The 18,892-nt window shown below is 35.3% G+C and overlaps 1 protein-coding gene across 4 annotated transcripts in view; it reads left to right on the top strand.

Annotated features, from left to right (window-relative positions):
- LOC125667404 (alpha-mannosidase 2x-like) overlaps positions 1-18,155 on the top strand; it is a 78,486-nt gene extending 60,331 nt beyond the window's left edge. For 3 of the 4 annotated variants that reach the window (XM_056146725.1, XM_056146726.1, XM_056146728.1), the window contains 8 exons: positions 1,445-1,541; positions 2,327-2,449; positions 4,927-5,038; positions 7,576-7,712; positions 9,546-9,687; positions 12,098-12,228; positions 12,850-13,152; positions 15,221-18,155. In XM_056146725.1, the coding sequence (XP_056002700.1) occupies positions 1,445-1,541; positions 2,327-2,449; positions 4,927-5,038; positions 7,576-7,712; positions 9,546-9,687; positions 12,098-12,228; positions 12,850-13,152; positions 15,221-15,373 (1,198 nt within the window). In that variant the 3' untranslated portion in view covers positions 15,374-18,155. Of the gene's footprint in view, positions 1-1,444; positions 1,542-2,326; positions 2,450-4,926; positions 5,039-7,575; positions 7,713-9,545; positions 9,688-12,074; positions 12,229-12,849; positions 13,153-15,220 lie in introns of those variants that run through there. The other variant, XM_056146729.1, reaches the window with a different exon arrangement.
- Positions 18,156-18,892: the final 737 nt, after the last annotated feature.

The raw sequence follows: 18,892 nt of genomic DNA, 5'->3' as shown, positions 1-18,892 counted from the left end.
TGAAATTTATAGATAAGCTTTATTAGGTAGTGCAGATTCTAAATTGTTAAAATCATGGCCCCCGGGGGTTGGATGGGGCCAAAATAGGGGATCAAAGTTTTAGATACAAATATATAGGAAAAATCTTTTAAAATCTTCTTCTCAAGAACCACTAAGCCAGAAAAGCTGATATTTACATGAAAGCTTCCTGACATAATGCATATTCAAGTTTGTCAAAATCATGGTCCCGGGGTCGGATGGGGCCACAATAGGGGATCAAAGTTTTACATTCAAATATATAGGAAAAATCTTTAAAAATCTTCTTCTCAAGAACCACTGAGCCAGAAAAGCTGATATTTACATGAAAGCTTCCTGATATAGTGCAGATTCAGGTTTGTTAAAATCATGGTCCCCGGGGGTCGGATGGGGCCACAAGGGAGGATCAAAGTTTTGCATACAAATATATAGGAAAAATCTTTAAAAATCTTCTCAAGAACCATTGGGACAAAGAAGATCACATTTACATGAAAGCTTTCTGACATAGTGTAGATTCAAGTTTGCAAAAACCATGGCCTCCAGGGGTAGGTTGGGGCCATAATAGGGACTACAGTTTTACATGCAAATATATATGGAAAGTCTTCTGATATGGACCAAGGTGACTCAGGTGAGTGATGTGGCCCATGGGCCTCTTGTTTTTTTTTTAACAGAAGTGCATCATTTAATGCCAGATGGATATCAATCAATGCTTATTTCACACACGGATTCCAGGTTAAGCTTTAATTTCAAACACAGAAAGATACCAAACTTCTTCAAGATTTACGCCTGTAAGAACGCGAGAAATAAAAAAAAACCACATCTATTTTCTTTACGTGGCTTTTCATGTTGCTATACTGGAAATGTAAACAAAAAGTGTAAATACCGGACATAAAAATATTCCGGAAATTGCAAGTTTCGCAAAATAAAAGGATTCGGGGCGGGACGATTTTTGAGGAGCAGGTGGGGATGCTAATCTATCAATTAAATTGAATTGGCCTAAATAGGGACCATCTTAAAAGTGAGTATTTACTGTCCATAAATACAACAGTGAGGGACCAAAAAGTGAATATTCACTGTCAATAAATACAACATTGAGGGATTTTCTGAAAAGTGAGTATTTATGTCAGTTGATACAACTGTGAGGGACCATCTAAAAATGAGTATTTACTACAGTGAAATGGCCCTCTGAAAAGTGAGTATTCACGTCTTACAGTTAATATAACAGTGAGGGACCATCTTAAAAGTGAATATTCACTGTCAATTCAACAGTTTGGGGGCCATTCGAAAAGTGAGTATTACTTTTCCCAGGGTTGATGTTAAGATTAGAATAAATGTCTTTAACACAGATATATTAAGGAGTCATAATAATTCCGGATGTCGGAATTCTCACAATGAAGGTGACACAATCTTTAGTTTTTATTTATTACAGATCTGCATTTACAGTGGAGAGGAAGAATTCGATGGAGTTTACTCTAGCGAGCTCACACTTGGAGGCCAGCTTTTCTGGGAGCACAGGGTTACTGAAGGTACCCGGATTATTACTTACATCATTAAGATTGATTGATTGAATATTGTTTAATGTCCCTCTCGAGAATTTTTCACTCATATAGAGACATCACCAAGACCGGTGAAGGGCCTCGAATTTAGGCCTATGCTCAGCGCTTACGGCCATTGGGCAGTGAGGGTTCTTTAGCGTGCCACACCTACTTTGACATGGGACATTCATTTTTGAGGTCATCTCCGAGGACCTGTGACATTCACACCTGATGCTGAGTGTTTGGTGATGGAACTGTCACTACCTGTCTTAAAGACTTAGGTCTGTAGCGGACGGGATTCGTACCCTGACCTTCTGCTTGCAGGGCAGACGCTATACCTATAGACCACTGCAGCCGTTACATGATTATGAAAGATATCAGAATAGCCACATGATTATAAAAAAGTCTGTTTTGTTAGTGTTTATGACCTTGACCTCTGACCTTGAACATACAAGGTTGGTATAACTGTAGAACAGGAATTGGCAGAGACATGGACGATAAAAGAATACATACTAGTAACAAGGTCTAATGAATCCAGGGACCAATGTCTTTTACCGTGATCATCAAATTCATATTACTTAAGAATTAGGACTGATAAAAACATGAAATCTTCAAAAGTAATAACATATCTTGACCACTCCAGCCATAAATCTGTGCTTATATTTTGACCACCTCAGATATATATCTTAGTATATATCTTGATTTCATGCATAAATCTTTGTGTATACCTTGACCACTACTTACATACCTTTTTGTGTATATCTTGACCACTCCAGACAGTGAAGATGAAGTCCTCTGGACAGGTGCACAAGTCGGAGGTCAGCTTCCAGACATACGGAGCACGGTCAGGGAAGGAGAGGAGTGGAGCCTACCTGTTTCTACCAGACGGACCGGCCAAAGTAAGATACCTTTTACATATAACAGTCAGGTGTGATGGTCAGCTGGACAGGTAAATCTCTGTTATTTGTGTGATGGTCAGCTGGACAGGTCAATCTCTGTTATTTGTATGATGGTCAGCTGGACAGGTCAATCTCTGTTATTTGTGTGATGGTCAGCTGGACAGGTCAATCTCTGTTATTTGTATGATGGTCAGCTGGACAGGTTAATCTCTGTTATTTGATAGTGTGAAGCCATTCCCTCCTGTTGATTGCATTTTTAGCTCTTCTGAGCCGAAGGCTCAAAGAGCTAATACTATGGCCATTTGTGCGGTGTGCGTAAACTTTTTAGAAAAAGGGCTATAACTCAAGAACCCCTTGGCCAATTTTTTTCAAATTTGTTACAGGGTATCATTGGACCAAGGGCTTTCATACATACTAAATAGAGGGATATGACCCTTTAACAAGGGGAGATAATCAGGAAAATACAAACAAAAGTAGTGGTTGCTAAAAAATCTTCTTCTCAAGAACCACTGGGCAGATTATCACCAAACTTACACATAAGGATGAGGATATGTTGTAAATTAAAAATTGTTCAAGGCATTACCCTGGGGCAAAGGGCGTGGTCTCAAGGTCACTTCAAAGTTGACCTAAATTTATATTTCCTTAAATCTTTGATATTTTAGTCATTATAAGGACTAGGATCATCAAATTTTGACAGTTGATGCATCTTAGGACCTTGTGTCAAGTTGTCTCAAAAGTAGGTCACGGTGACCTACTTTTTGAATTTTGCAGGTATTTATTTTAAAATTAATTTTGATGCATATCTTGGACACTTTGAAGCCTTTGATCATCAAAACTTGTCAGTTGGTGGATCATGGGACCTTGGAATGCGTTAACTGAAAAATAGGTCACCGTGACCTACTTTCTGAATTTTATGGCTTATCATTTATAGATATATTTTAAGTTGTTATTTCAAATACCGAGAGGTTTAGAATCATCAAATCTTGTAAGTTGATGCATCTTGAGGCCCTGAAACATATTTATAAAAAAGTAGGTCACAGTGACCTACTTTTTGAATTTTGCAGATATTCAAATTTCACATTTTCAATTTTAGATGCATATTTTGGGCACTGTAAAACCTAGGATCATCAAACTTTGTCAGTTGATGCGTCTTCAGTCTTCGGTTTGTGTCGACCAAAAAGTAGGTCACCGTGACCTACTTTTGGTATTTGACAGCTAAATTACTATATTTCAGACACTATTTGACCTACAATCATCAAACTTTGTCAGTTGATGCATCTTGAGTCTTCGAAGTGTATCGACCAAAAAGTAGGTCACTGTGACCTAGTAGGTCACTGTGACCTACTTTTGGCATTTGACAGTTATATTTATATATTTCAGTCACTAATTGACCTACAATCATCAAACTTTGACAGTTGATGCATCTTGAGTCTACGGAGTGTGTCGACCAAAAAGTAGGTCACCTTGACCTACTTTTGGAATTGGACGGCTATATTTATATAATTCAGATACTATTTGACCTACAGTCATCAAACTTTGTCAGTTGTTGGGTCTTGCATGTTTGAAGGGTGTTGACGAAAAAGTAGGTCACCTTGACCTACTTTTGGAATTGGACGGCTATATTTATATAATTCAGATACTATTTGACCTACAGTCATCAAACTTTGTCAGTTGATGGGTCTTGCATGTTCGGAGTTCGCTGACCAAAAAGTAGGTCACCATGACCTATGATTGGAATTTGACAGCTATATTTCAATATTCAGATACTAATTGGCTTAAAATCATCAAACTTTGTCAGTTGATATTTCTTGGTTTCTCAAAATGTGTAAACCAAAAAGTAGGTCACATTGACCTACTTTTTTTGAATTCTTAGGATTTAACTAAAGATTTAGAATACTAAGAGGCTAAGAATAGAAATGGTGGGGTTGTACAATTTATCAGAAGAGCGATTCTAGGCCCTTGGGCCTCTTTTTCTTACACTTAATTGAATTATACTCTGTCTTAGAAAGGAGCATAGGTTTAGTAACATCTGATTTATTGAGATATTGTAAACGAACTTGCTGAGCTTCACAGTCAAAGTCATGTGTTATATATTACATATTAAATTGTAGTGATTCAGATCACAGAATATAGTGACTAAGACTACATATTGTAAAGAATCAGACGATTGTGATGACTCAGACTACAGAAATTAGTGACTCAGACATAGAGATTAGTGACTCAGATCACAGAGATTAGTGACTCAGACAACAAATTGTAGTGACTCAGACCACAGAGACTAGTGACTCAGACAACAAATTGTAGTGACTCAGACCACAGATATTACTTACTCAGATCACAAAAACTAGTGACTCAGATCACAGAGATTAGTGACTTAGACCACAAATTGTAGTGATTCGGGCCATAGACTAAGATTATACCTTTTAGTGAGTCAGACTGCATCTTCTCACTGTTAATGCTTATGATTGTATTCACAGAGCTTGCGAGTCAGTCACCCAGTAATCCGAGTCGTGTCTGGACCAGTCGTGTCTGAAGTGTCCGTCTTCATCAACCATGTACAACATGTGGTCAGACTCCAGAACTCTCCAGGTAACTAAAAACTCCAGATAAGTAAAAGCCAAAACTCTAATTAACTAATAAATAACCAGGTATCTAAAAACTCTCAATGTAACTAAACGCTTCGCGGGTTACTATAAATTCTCCGAGTAACTACAAACTCCAGTTAACTAATAAATAACCAGGTATCTAAAAACTCTCAATGTAACTAAACGCTTCGCGGGTTACTATAAATTCTCCGAGTAACTACAAACTCCAGTTAACTAATAAATAACCAGGTATCTAAAAACACTTCACAGGTTACTATAAATTCTCCGAGTAACTACAAACTCCAGATAACTAAAAACTCTCCATATTACCAAAAACTCCAGTTAACTAATAAATAACCAGGTATCTAAAAATGCTTCGCGGGTTACTATAAATTCTCCGAGTAACTACAAACTCCAGATAACTAAAAACTCTCCATATTACCAAAAACTCCAGTTAACTAATAAATAACCAGGTATCTAAAAACGCTTCGCGGGTTACTATAAATTCTCCTAGTAACTACAAACTCCAGATAACTAAAAACTCTCCATATTACCAAAAACTCCAGTTAACTAATAAATAACCAGGTATCTAAAAACGCTTCGCGGGTTACTATAAATTCTCCGAGTAACTACAAACTCCAGATAACTAAAAACTCTCCATATTACCAAAAACTCCAGTTAACTAATAAATAACCAGGTATCTAAAAATGCTTCGCGGGTTACTATAAATTCTCCGAGTAACTACAAACTCCAGATAACTAAAAACTCTTCATATTACCAAAAACTCCAGTTAACTAATAAATAACCAGGTATCTAAAAACGCTTCGCGGGTTACTATAAATTCTCCGAGTAACTACAAACTCCAGATAACTAAAAACTCTCCATATTACCAAAAACTCCAGTTAACTAATAAATAACCAGGTATCTAAAAACGCTTCGCGGGTTACTATAAATTCTCCGAGTAACTACAAACTCCAGATAACTAAAAACTCTCCATATTACCAAAAACTCCAATTAACTAATAAAATCCAGGTAACAAAAAAAAAAATCTCCATATAGCTAAAAACTCCAGGTAACTAAAAATTCTCAAGGTAACAAAAACTCCAGGTTACTAAAACACTTTCAGGTAACCAAAAACTCAACAGGTAACTAACACCTCTTCTAGTAACCACAAACAATCCAGGTAACTAAAAAATCAATCTAATTAAAATTAGATGTTGGATCCCCTCGCATACTCGCTACACAGACATCTAACAACATCCCGTAGAGGGTCACGTCAGAGGTCAAATTCAATTGACCAATGAAATCACCGCTGGCAAAATCATTGAATGTTTGTTGAAGCCGATAAGTCTAGAGTGATACCAAATTTGACCTCTGACGTGACCCTCTATGGGATGTTTTTAGATGTTTGTGTAGTGAGTATGCGAGCGGATCCAACATCTAATTTTAATTAGATTGCTAAAAAATCTCCGGTTTACTACAAACTCTCCAGGTATCTTAAATTTTCAAGGGAAATAAAACCTATGTAGCTAATTGAAAACTCTAGGTACTGACTAAAAACTCCCTAGGTTACGAAAACCTTTCTAGGTAACAAAAACTCTCCAGGTTAATAAAAGACCCAGGTGACTTAAATTTTTCGGGTAACTTAAAACTCCCCAAGTTTCTAAATACCCACCAGGTTACTCAAAACTCCCCATGTAATTAAAAATTCCCCATGTAATTAAAAACTCTCCAGGTAACTAAAAACTCACCAGGTAGGTACTGATTAGATATTGACTATGTTGTAGGCACTGATTAGGTATTCACTATGTTGTAGGTACTGATTAAATATTGACTATGTTGTAGGTACTGATTAGATATTGACTATGTTGTAGGTACTGATTAGATATTGACTATGTTGTAGGTACTGATTAGATATTCACTATGTTGTAGGTACTGATTAAATATTGACTATGTTGTAGGTACTGATTAGATATTGACTATGTTGTAGGTACTGATTAGATATTGACTATGTTGTACATACTGATTAGATATTGAATATGTTGTAGGTACTGATTAGATATTGACTATGTTGTAGGTACTGATTAGATAATCACTATGTTGTAGGTACTGATTAGATATTCACTATGTTGTAGGTACTAATTAGATAATCACTATGTTGTAGGTACTGATTAGATATTCACTATGTTGTAGGTACTAATTAGATAATCACTATGTTGTAGGTACTGATTAGATATTCACTATGTTGTACATACTGATTAGATATTGACTATGTTGTAGGTACTGATTAGATATTCACTATGTTGTACGTACTGATTAGATATTGACTATGTTGTAGGTACTGATTATATATTCACTATGTTGTAGGTACTGATTAGATATTCACTATGTTGTGGGTAATAATTAGATATCCACTATGTTGTACATACTGATTAGATAATCACTATGTTGTAGGTGCTGATTAGATATTCACTATGTTGTAGGTACTGATTATATATTCACTATGTTGTAAGTACTGATTATATATTGACTATGTTGCAGGCACAGATGGGAGGACGGTAGACATGTATAACCTGGTTGACGTCAGAAAGGAGACGAACTATGAACTAGCTGTCAAAATCTCTACTGACATCCATAACATTGACAAAGAATTCTTCACGGATCTCAATGGATTCCAGGTATTGATCACCTACCATCACTTTATTAGTTATTACTGATCAATATGACTAGGTTAGTAGTGAATCCTATATCTTGATCAGGTAAACAAAGTTATATGTTGTCAAAATCGGAATGTAATAAACGGCCTAACAATTGGTACACACCCAGCATACACCCATCGTACAGCATTTGCCCCAAAGATGGGTTGTATCTGTAAATTAGTTTGTTACAACAAACATAGAATTTTTTTTTAAAATGCTGTCTTTAAGAGAGGCAATTTAAAACCCTGTAACATCAAAAGAGATAATTGAAAACCCTGTAACATTAATTAACTCATTAATTTTATCAGCAACTTGTCTCAATTTAAAAATTGATCGTATGCAGAACATGATTGTGCATTTTGAATCAGTTGAGAGACATAAACACTGTACCCGGGTGATCACAGAATATTGCTACATGAATACGGGGAGTTGACGATGGAGAAACTGAAGTCATCCTGTTTGTCATAAAATTGAGTGTTCAGTTTGCTGTTAACATCTATGTTCAATAAAATATGTAAGTGTAAAGCAGATATGGAAGACTTTGTGGAGTCTTACATCTTGTTCACTGAGATATATCAGATCAACAATGTTATATAAGTAAAAATGAGTATTGTTTATGGATAAAACAATGTTCTATAAGTAAAAATGAGTATTGTTTATAGATAAAACAATGTTATATAAGTAAAAATGAGTATTGTTTATAGATAAAACAATGTTCTATAAGTAAAAATGAATATTGTTTATAGATAAAACAATGTTCTATAAGTAAAAATGAATATTGTTTATAGATAAAACAATGTTCTATAAGTAAAAATGAGTATTGTTTATAGATAAAACAATGTTCTATAAGTAAAAATGAGTATTGTTTATAGATAAAACAATGTTCTATAAGTAAAAATGAGTATTGTTTATAGATAAAACAATGTTATATAAGTAAAAATGAGTATTGTTTATAGATAAAACAATGTTATATAAGTAAGAATGAGTATTGTTTATAGATAAAACAATGTTATATAAGTAAAAATGAGTATTGTTTATAGATAAAACAATGTTATATAAGTAAAAATGTGTATTGTTTATAGATAAAACAATGTTATATATTAAATAAAAATGAGTATTGTTTATAGATAAAACAATGTTATATAAGTAAAAATTAGTATTGTTTATAGATAAAACAATGTTATATAAGTAAAAATGAGTATTATTTATAGATAAAACAATGTTATATAAGTAAAAAGTATTGTTTATAGATAAAACAATGTTATATAAGTAAAAATGAGTATTGTTTATAGATAAAACGTCTAGTTGGTATATCAAAGCGCCAAGTTGAAGGCCACAGCAAGTTTAGTTTTTGTCATGTATAAGTTTTTGAACGAATTGTAACTCGTACGAATAAAAATACCAGGTGTTCATTCTATAGAGTGAGTCCATATAATATTGTATTTAATCTTTATCATCATCTCTACTTCTGTGTTTTGTGAATTGACACTTTATGCATGGTTATGAATAGGATGCAAAGGGCTTACAAAGGCTGTTGCCGGTCGACAGGGGATGCTTACTCCTCCTAGGTACCTGATGCTACCTCTGGTATATCTAGGAGTCCGTGTTTGCCCAACTCTCTATTTTGAATTGATTATATGAGTTATGAGATTGATCTCTGTTTGTTATCTTCACCTTTCATGTAGCCATGAACACAAATTATGAAATTGACCAACCCCAGCATGAATAGTTCAGCATATAAGACAGAGATGAACAGATAAAATACATGTTTGATTAGGCACTCTTCATATTCCTTTGTTGGATTTGATACAGATGATCAAACATAAAACATTTGACAAGCTGCCCACTCAGGCCAATGTGTACCCAATGCCGGCCATGGCATTCATCGAGGATGACAAAACTCGCTTCAGTGTCCTCACTGCACAGTCGCTGGGGGTAGCCAGCTTACAGACAGGTAATATCCAAATACTATCTCGATATTCACAACCAACAAAAGACAACACATCTCAATATTGACAATCCATAAAGAACAACACATTTCAATATTCACAATCCATAAAGGACAACACATCTCAATATTCACAAACAAAGGACTACACATCTCAATATTCACAAACAAAGGACTACACATCTCAATATTCACAAACAAAGAACAACACATCTCAATATTCACAATCCACAAAGGACAACACATCTTAATATTCACAATCCACAAAGGACAACAAATCTCAATATTCACAAACAGAGGACAACACTTCTCAATATTCACAAACAAAGGACTACACATCTCAATATTCACAAACAAAGGACAACACATCTCAATATTCACAAACAGAGGACAACACATCTCAATATTCACAAACAAAGGACAACACATCTCAATATTCACAATCCATAAAGGACAGCACAACTCAATATTCACAATCCACAAAGGACAACACATCTCAATATTCACAATCCACAGAGGACAACACATCTCAATATTCACAAAGTACAACACATCTCAATATTCACAAACAAAGGACTACACATCTCAATATTCGCAAACAGAGGACAACACATCTCAATATTCACAAACAAAGGACAACACATCTCAATATTCACAATCCACAAAGGACAACACATCTCAATATTCACAATCCACAAAGGACAACACATCTCAATATTCACAATCCACAGAGGACAACACATCTCAATATTCACAAAGTACAACACATTTCAATATTCACAATCCACAAAGGACAACACATCTCAATATTCACAATCCACAAAGGACAACACATCTCAATATTCACAAACAAAGGACTACACATCTCAATATTCACAAACAAAGGACTACACATCTCAATATTCACAAACAAAGAACAACACATCTCAATATTCACAATCCACAAAGGACAACACATCTTAATATTCACAATCCACAAAGGACAACACATCTCAATATTCACAAACAGAGGACAACACTTCTCAATATTCACAAACAAAGGACTACACATCTCAATATTCACAAACAAAGGACAACTCATCTCAATATTCACAAACAGAGGACAACACATCTCAATATTCACAAACAAAGGACAACACATCTCAATATTCACAATCCATAAAGGACAACACATCTCAATATTCACAAACAAAGGACAACACATCTCAATATTCACAATCCATAAAGGACAGCACAACTCAATATTCACAATCCACAAAGGACAACACATCTCAATATTCACAATCCACAGAGGACAACACATCTCAATATTCACAAAGTACAACACATCTCAATATTCACAAACAAAGGACTACACATCTCAATATTCACAAACAGAGGACAACACATCTCAATATTCACAAAGAAAGGCCAACACATCTCAATATTCACAATCCACAAAGGACAACACATCTCAATATTCACAATCCATAAAGGACAACACATCTCAGTATTCACAAACAGAGGACAACACATCTCAATATTCACAAACAAAGAACAACACATCTCAATATTCACAATCCACAAAGGACAACACATTTCAATATTCACAATCCATAAAGGACAACACATCTCAATATTCACAAACAAAGGACAACACATCTCAATATTCACAATCCATAAAGGACAGCACAACTCAATATTCACAATCCACAAAGGACAACACATCTCAATATTCACAGTCCACAAAGGACAACACATCTCAATATTCACAAAGTACAACACATCTCAATATTCACAAACAAAGGACTACACATCTCAATATTCACAAATAGAGGACAACACATCTCAATATTCACAAACAAAGGACAACACATCTCAATATTCACAAACAAAGGACAACACATCTCAATATTCACAATCCATAAAGGACTACACATCTCAATATTCACAATCCACAAAGGACAACACATCTCAATATTCACAATCCACAAAGGACAACACATCTCAATATTCACAAACAAAGGACAACGCATCTCAATATTCACAATCCATAAAGGACAACACATCTCAATATTCACAAACAAAGGACAACACATCTCAATATTCACAAACAAAGGACAACACATCTCAATATTCACAAACAAAGGACAACACATCTCAAAATTCACAAACAGAGGACAACACATCTCAATATTCACAAACAAAGGACAACACATCTCAATATTCACAAACAAAGGACAACACATCTCAAAATTCACAAACAGAGGACAACACATCTCAATATTCACAAACAAAGGACAACACATCTCAATATTCACAAACAAAGGACAACACATCTCAATATTCACATACAGAGGACAACACATCCCAATATTCATAATAGACTTGAATGTATATGTTTGTATTTATAGATATATATGTATCTTGGTGACAGGTGAGATCCAGGTTATGCTGGACAGGACGCTGAATCAGGACGACATGAGAGGTCTAGGTCAGGGTGTCCGAGACAACACGCTGACCCCAAACAGATTCAAGCTTATGTTTGAGTCCCGAAGTGCTCCCCCGGTAAGTGATCAAATTTTGACAAAGCATTTTTTCGTTCTATTACAAAACAACTTTTACCAATCACTATTTCTGTGTATTATGTGTGAAGCTAATATGAAGTTTATACAGGCAGACTGTAAAGTTAGAATGTAGTTAATGCATAGTTAGTGTATATTTAGTGTAAAGTTAGTAAATATTAAATGCATAGTTAGTGTAAAATTAGTGTATAATTAGTGTTAAGTTAGTATATATTGAATGCATGGTTAGTGTAAAATTAGTGTATAATTAGTGTTAAGTTAGTATATATTGAATGCATGGTTAGTGTAAATTAGTATATTATATTAAATGCATAGTTAATGTAAAGTTAGTGTACTGTTAGTGTAAAGTTAATATATAGTTAGTGTAAATTTAATGTATAATTAATGCAAAGTTAGTTAGAAGTTAGTGCAAAGTTAATGCATAGTTGTTGTAGACTTAGTGTATAGTTAGTTTGAAGTTAATTTATATTCAAAATATAGTTAATGAAAAGTTTTTGTATCCTTTGTGTAAAGCCAATGGGTGGTGCACATAAGAATTTGAATGTTTCCTTAGCACCATAAGGCATGTAAACATTGTGACCTATCTGCTAATTTTCTTTTATAGATCAAGGACAGAACAAGTGGTTTTCCTTCACTCCAAGCTCACATGACCTATCTGCACCTAGTCCATAACATTCAGATTCTACCCCAGAAAAGCTCAGTCAGTGTGCCGCCATTGATTTCCCAGCATTCCTTCCTGTCGGGATCTTTACCGTGTGATGTGCACCTACTCAATCTTCGGTCCTTACAGCAGAGTTATGATGGACCAATCACACGTAGCGATGACTCAGCACTCCTACTACACAGACTAGGACTGGATTGCGGGATTTCAAGTCATGGATTACCTTGTACTGATACACAGGGGAAGGTAAGTGATTGTGGGATATGTAGTAGACAACAGACATGGGGGACACCGAAACTATTGTTAGATATTGGGAATTGTGGGATATCTAACTTAGGGATGGACACCAAGGATTGTGAGATATCTAACTTAGGGAGGAATACCAAGGATTGTGGGATATCTAACTTAGGGAGGAACACCAAGGATTGTGGGATATCTAACTTAGGGAGGAACACCGAGGATTGTGGGATATCTAACTTAGGGAGGGACACCAAGGATTGTGGGATATCTAACTTAGGGAAGGACACCAAGGATTGTGGGATATCTAACTTAGGGAGGGACACCAAGGATTGTGGGATATCTAACTTAGGAAGGGACACCAAGGATTGTGGGATATCTAACTTGGGGAGGGACACCAAGGATTGTGGGGGATGTAGCACTGAGTTCTAGGTTAGGTGTGTAAAATTGCGGAATGCTTAGCTTTGAGTTATATACAAGGGGATTGTGGGATATCTAACTAGTGACTGAACATCAAGAATTGTGGGAGATTTAGCAATGGGTTCTATGTTAAATATAGGGTATTATGGGATGCTTAGTTTTGAGTTAGATATAGGTTATTATGGGATGCTTAGTTTTGAGTTAAATATAGGGTATTATGGGATGCTTAGTTTTGAGTTAGATATAGAGTATTATGGGGTACTTAGTTTTGAGTTAGATATAGGATATTATGAGATGCTTAGTTTTGAGTTAGATATAGGATATTATGGGATGCTTAGTTTTGAGTTAGATATATTGGGTATTATGGGATGCTTAGTTTTGAGTTAGATATAGAGTATTATGGAGTACTTAGTTTTGAGTTAGATATAGGGTATTATGGGGTACTTAGTTTTGGGTTATATATAGGGTATTATGGGGTACTTAGTTTTGAGTTAGATATAGGGTATTATGGGGTACTTAGTTTTGGGTTATATATAGGGTATTATGGGGTACTTAGTTTTGAGTTAGATATAGGGTGTTATGGGATGCTTAGTTTTGAGTTAGATATATTGGGTATTATGGGATGCTTAGTTTTGGGCTACACTTACAATGTAGGATATTGTTGGACACATATTGTTGCTTACTGGATCAGGATTCAAAAATTTAGGTTGAGCATCACTGAAGAGGCATTTGTCGAAATGCCCATCTGGTGCATCTAAATTGGTACCATATAAGTTTTACATATAAGGCCCACGGCGGGTGTGACGGGTCGACAGGGAATGCTTACTCCTCCCAAGCACCGGATCCCACCTCTGGTGTGTCCAGCGGTCCGTTTTTGCCCAACCATCTATTTTGCATTGCTTATAGGAGTTATGAGATAGTACACTGTTCATTATCTTCACCTTTAGATACAGAGAATTATGGGATACCTAGTTTAGGGCTGGGGCAATCTCTACCCAGAGTTGTCGTTCTTTGCTCTCGCATACACCTCTGTCAACGTCTCGAGGGTTTTACATTATTCTCGTAAAATGGCACACATGCTCAAATAAAGTATGGTTTAGCTTCAGTTACAAAACTATACGTAAATAGATGAATACTGAGCAGATGTCAAGTCTTTTTGTGACACAAGAAACATTTATTTGGGTCGAAACGCGGATATTGGGTTGTTCTATTCCACCAAGGCTATACATAGGTACATGGAGAATGCATAGTAATGGGGAAAAACTACAAATAATTGCTTGTCCTACATTTTCCTGATATTTTATAAAGTGGTTCTTAGTTTTATTAGCCGTAAAAGGTGTATTTACATGTGGAATAACATTGCTTATTTTGAGACGTTGACAGTGGTATATGTGAGTATAACGATACAGAATTATGGGATACCTAGTTTAGGGCAGGAGAGGATTGTGGGATAGCAGGCTCTAAACCTGTGATATACATTTGTTCACTGGTCCTCTATTAAACGTTTTCTATTAGTTTGCATTCATAGAACAGTAAGATAGAGTTGCGTCATTAGTGTAGTTCTTGTGATGTAAACATTCCAGTACATGCAATAGGAGTTATCTACCATACCTTACACTACTGCCCAGGTACATGTTCTCTCAAACACTTTATCTAGGTCAGATTACGGGATCTCTTCAGTGACACGCTAGGGGTGAAGGAGATGCGGCGGACGTCCTTGACATTACTACACGACAAAGGCCCCACATCGCTAGATAGTGACCTTACCTTGAATCCCATGGAAATATACAGTTTCAAGGTCAAATGGTGAATGTTTATAATGGGAGTGATTTTGTAATTGTTTTATGTGATAAACGGCCATGTAGACTGAAGATACTGTGAAACTGGGTGTGATAAAAGGCTGTATAGACATTATATCCTGTGAAATGCATTGTGTTAAGACTGTAGAAATTTCAAATGCTGTGAAATTGAGTATGCTAGTGAGATTTATAGACTTGAGATCATTTGATATTTAGTGTGATAAAAGTTGTACAACCATGAAATCCCGTGAAATTGAGTGTGATAAAAATTGTATAGACTTGTGATCCTGTGAAATTGAGTGTGATAAGAGTTGTACAAATTTGTTTTCCAGTGAAATTGAGTGTGAAGTAAACTGTACACATGTACATACTTTTTATGCTGTGAAATTGAGTGTGATAAAAGATGTATATTCTTGGGATCTTGTGAAAGTGAGTTTGAACTTTTTATTGGACAGAAAGCTGCGCTATCTGAGTAGGACTGTGTCAGAGAGTGTTTAGATGTGATCTTCCTTATCCGACTATGTCATGTAAATGAGCTTACATCAGGCCAGGATTTCTCGAAAAGAACTGAAGTCGAAACTTGGACTAAAGTCTGAGAGTTTACTCAAATATTGACTGCTTAAATAAAAGAAAACTGAAACTTAAGTTTGAGATTTTTTTATGAAATCCAAGCCAGATTTTGGACTCAATTTAACGCGGGAAACAAATAGTGTAAGAATGAGAACGAGATAGAAAGTAGGCTCATTCAATATTTTATATTTGCTGAAACCAAGTCTTTAGGAATGTTTGCAACACCACATTTGGATATATGTATTCATATGTAAATATGGTGCACATGTATATGTTTGAATTTTTTTTTAGGTTTTCGTGAGTTTTGTAGTACATTGCAAAATTCTAAGTTGAAGTTATTTCAGAGACAGTCTCAACAAATGACCAAAAAACTAAAGGAGATATTTACTCTTGAAAGGTTTTAATTTGTGAATGGGATTTCATGTGAAGTCTGTGTTGATGATTGAAATGGACTCTGGTGTGTCCAGGGGTCCGTGTTTGCCCAACTATCTATTTTGTATTGCTTGTAGGAGTTTTGAGATTGATCACTGTTCGTTATCTTCACCTTGCATTAAGATTCCTCGATGAAGGAGATATGTTTTAAATATTGTCAACCTTTCTATCCCCGGTGACAAGAGACGGAGTTTCAATGACAAGTGGTATTGAGATCCCGCTAACTAAAACATTATTTCATTTTTGTTCATCTCAAATTTAAGAAATAGTTGCTACTGACTTATTTTCTCGTAAAATAGGAAATGTGCTTAGATTTGGTGCCTAGAGGTTAAGGCTAAACATTGATGTTTATCATAATAACCCGTCTATTATGAGAAAGTAATATGTGTAATAACTGGCTCCACACTTACTATCTTTAATCGCAAGTTAATGAAATTACTGCATTTGACCTGCCTCCGTGTGGAGTAGAAAGAGTGTTTAGATGATGTTGCCTCAAGTTTTAGTACAAGAGTTTACAGAGAAACAGATTGTTTTACTGATGTTTTATTGATAATTCGCTTACTATAATATACTACATACTGCAATTTAACAATTAACACAATACAATGATATAATTCTACTACACTGGAGGTTGAAGAGAAACACGTTGTTTTTTGTGCAACACAAATATATATATTATGATTGCCAACTTGTCAAGAGAATGATTTCAGAAACATTTTATAAATACTCTACATATCAGTAACTTGGTGTCTTATAAACCAGAATGGTGCAATCATCTAGTGATCAGATAATGTTAGTTTTCTCTCAAACCTACCAAAGGCATCAGGGCAGTGTGACTGATATTGCCAGGTGATCTATATTTTATGATGATGTTTTGCTGACCCTAATGTTGTTTTTATGGAATTATATTAATTCAATTCAGGATTGGTATTTCAATTCTGTGATTTTTTTTAAATAGACAGGTGCGTGTTTCATGGATTGTCTGTTTCCCTATCCACCCTTCAGTTTTTGAAATCCCGACCTCCTGCGCTGTTCCCTGCGAGAAGCGTGTCTATGCATACAAAATTGTAATAGTATCATTAGCGGATGTGGAAATATCTTGTATGTCACAAACATGTTACCACACCCATCAAGTATTTATGTGTATTGTATGGATGCATGGATGTTGACTTATAAAAAACTCAGGAATGATATTCAAATCCCTGCAGAATATCGGATGTGAAAGAATACTGTCGTTGTGTATGTGTTGTTTTTTGTATTTAAATGACATGTATTATTTTATTTTATTGGTAATATGAATGTGGATCAGTGATGTATAATGCTATATATATTGTGATACACGTAAAAGAATGTCCCATTATGTCTGAAGTTTGAAAATTGATTCATTACGTATCATGTATGGATGGCCATAATGCGTGAAACATGTATGTGTATAGTTTTTATTGGATACATGTACGAATGTATGATAATTTATGACTGTCGGATTATCTTGGATACTTAACCTCATTAGTATATGACGTTTAGAGGTTATCTTGATGTCATGTTCATATGACCTTTCGTGGTTATTGTGACGAAATACGTGATGCTTAGAGGTTATTATAAAGACGTTCATGTGATGTTTAACGGTTATTGTGACGTCGTATTCACGTGATAAACGTTGTGTAGGATCGTCCTATTTAACATCTGCTGATAACAGTCGTCCTTGTTTTATGTCGGGTGTAACCAGTGATAACATAACAAATACATTCCATACTCTCATCGCTGTTTGCTAATAAATCTTCTATCATGTTACTGTGTATTGTGTATTGATTTCCTGATGAAAACCGTGATACTTATTCCGTTTGGAGAAAGTGGAATTTCGGGTCAAGATCCAGTAATAGACGATGTTGCTTTCCGGAAATTTCATCTACGCCACCGAAAATTTGGACCAACTGTTTCAATCGTTAGAATTGATATACACCGTAATTAAGAATCAGGTGACATAGGATCGAGATAGCTAGATCGAAACTTTGATTATGATAGAGCTGATCCAGAGGTTCGATGAAGGATAACCATAGACAAAGACGTTGCTTTGACAGATCTGGTAACAAGTGAACTTACACTGACTTATTCTTGTGTTATTTCTGTATTTTATTTACTACATCAGATATAAATTCTGGTAACATCTGTATATCCACTCCCTTATGTATCGTTGATACCCCCTACGTCTGTTTCAGCAGTGTTTATCTTGCAAAAAAATGTCTGCAGTTGTACAAACTTCATTGCTGTCACTGATGAAATGGAATGAACGTTACATTTTACTGTAACATATCCTTTAGTGAATCAAGCCGATTAATGAGGACGTCTGTAAACTAGTAGTGTGGTCAATTGTAGATAGTGTAAAGTTCACATGTTTATAAGCAACGCTTTATAACACACATCACGCATATCAAGTACTGTATGCAAGGGAAAGTAACATTGAAATTTTCCAACCCTCACAAAAAGTCATTGCCACCATGACTTCCCCCAAGTCAGATATGATTTTCGCG

This window comes from Ostrea edulis, chromosome 8 (genome assembly GCF_947568905.1).
Source record: "Ostrea edulis chromosome 8, xbOstEdul1.1, whole genome shotgun sequence".
NCBI lineage: Eukaryota > Metazoa > Mollusca > Bivalvia > Ostreida > Ostreidae > Ostrea > Ostrea edulis.
The sequence above is the reverse complement of the archived record's forward strand: the minus strand, read 5'-3'. Positions and strand labels throughout refer to the sequence as shown.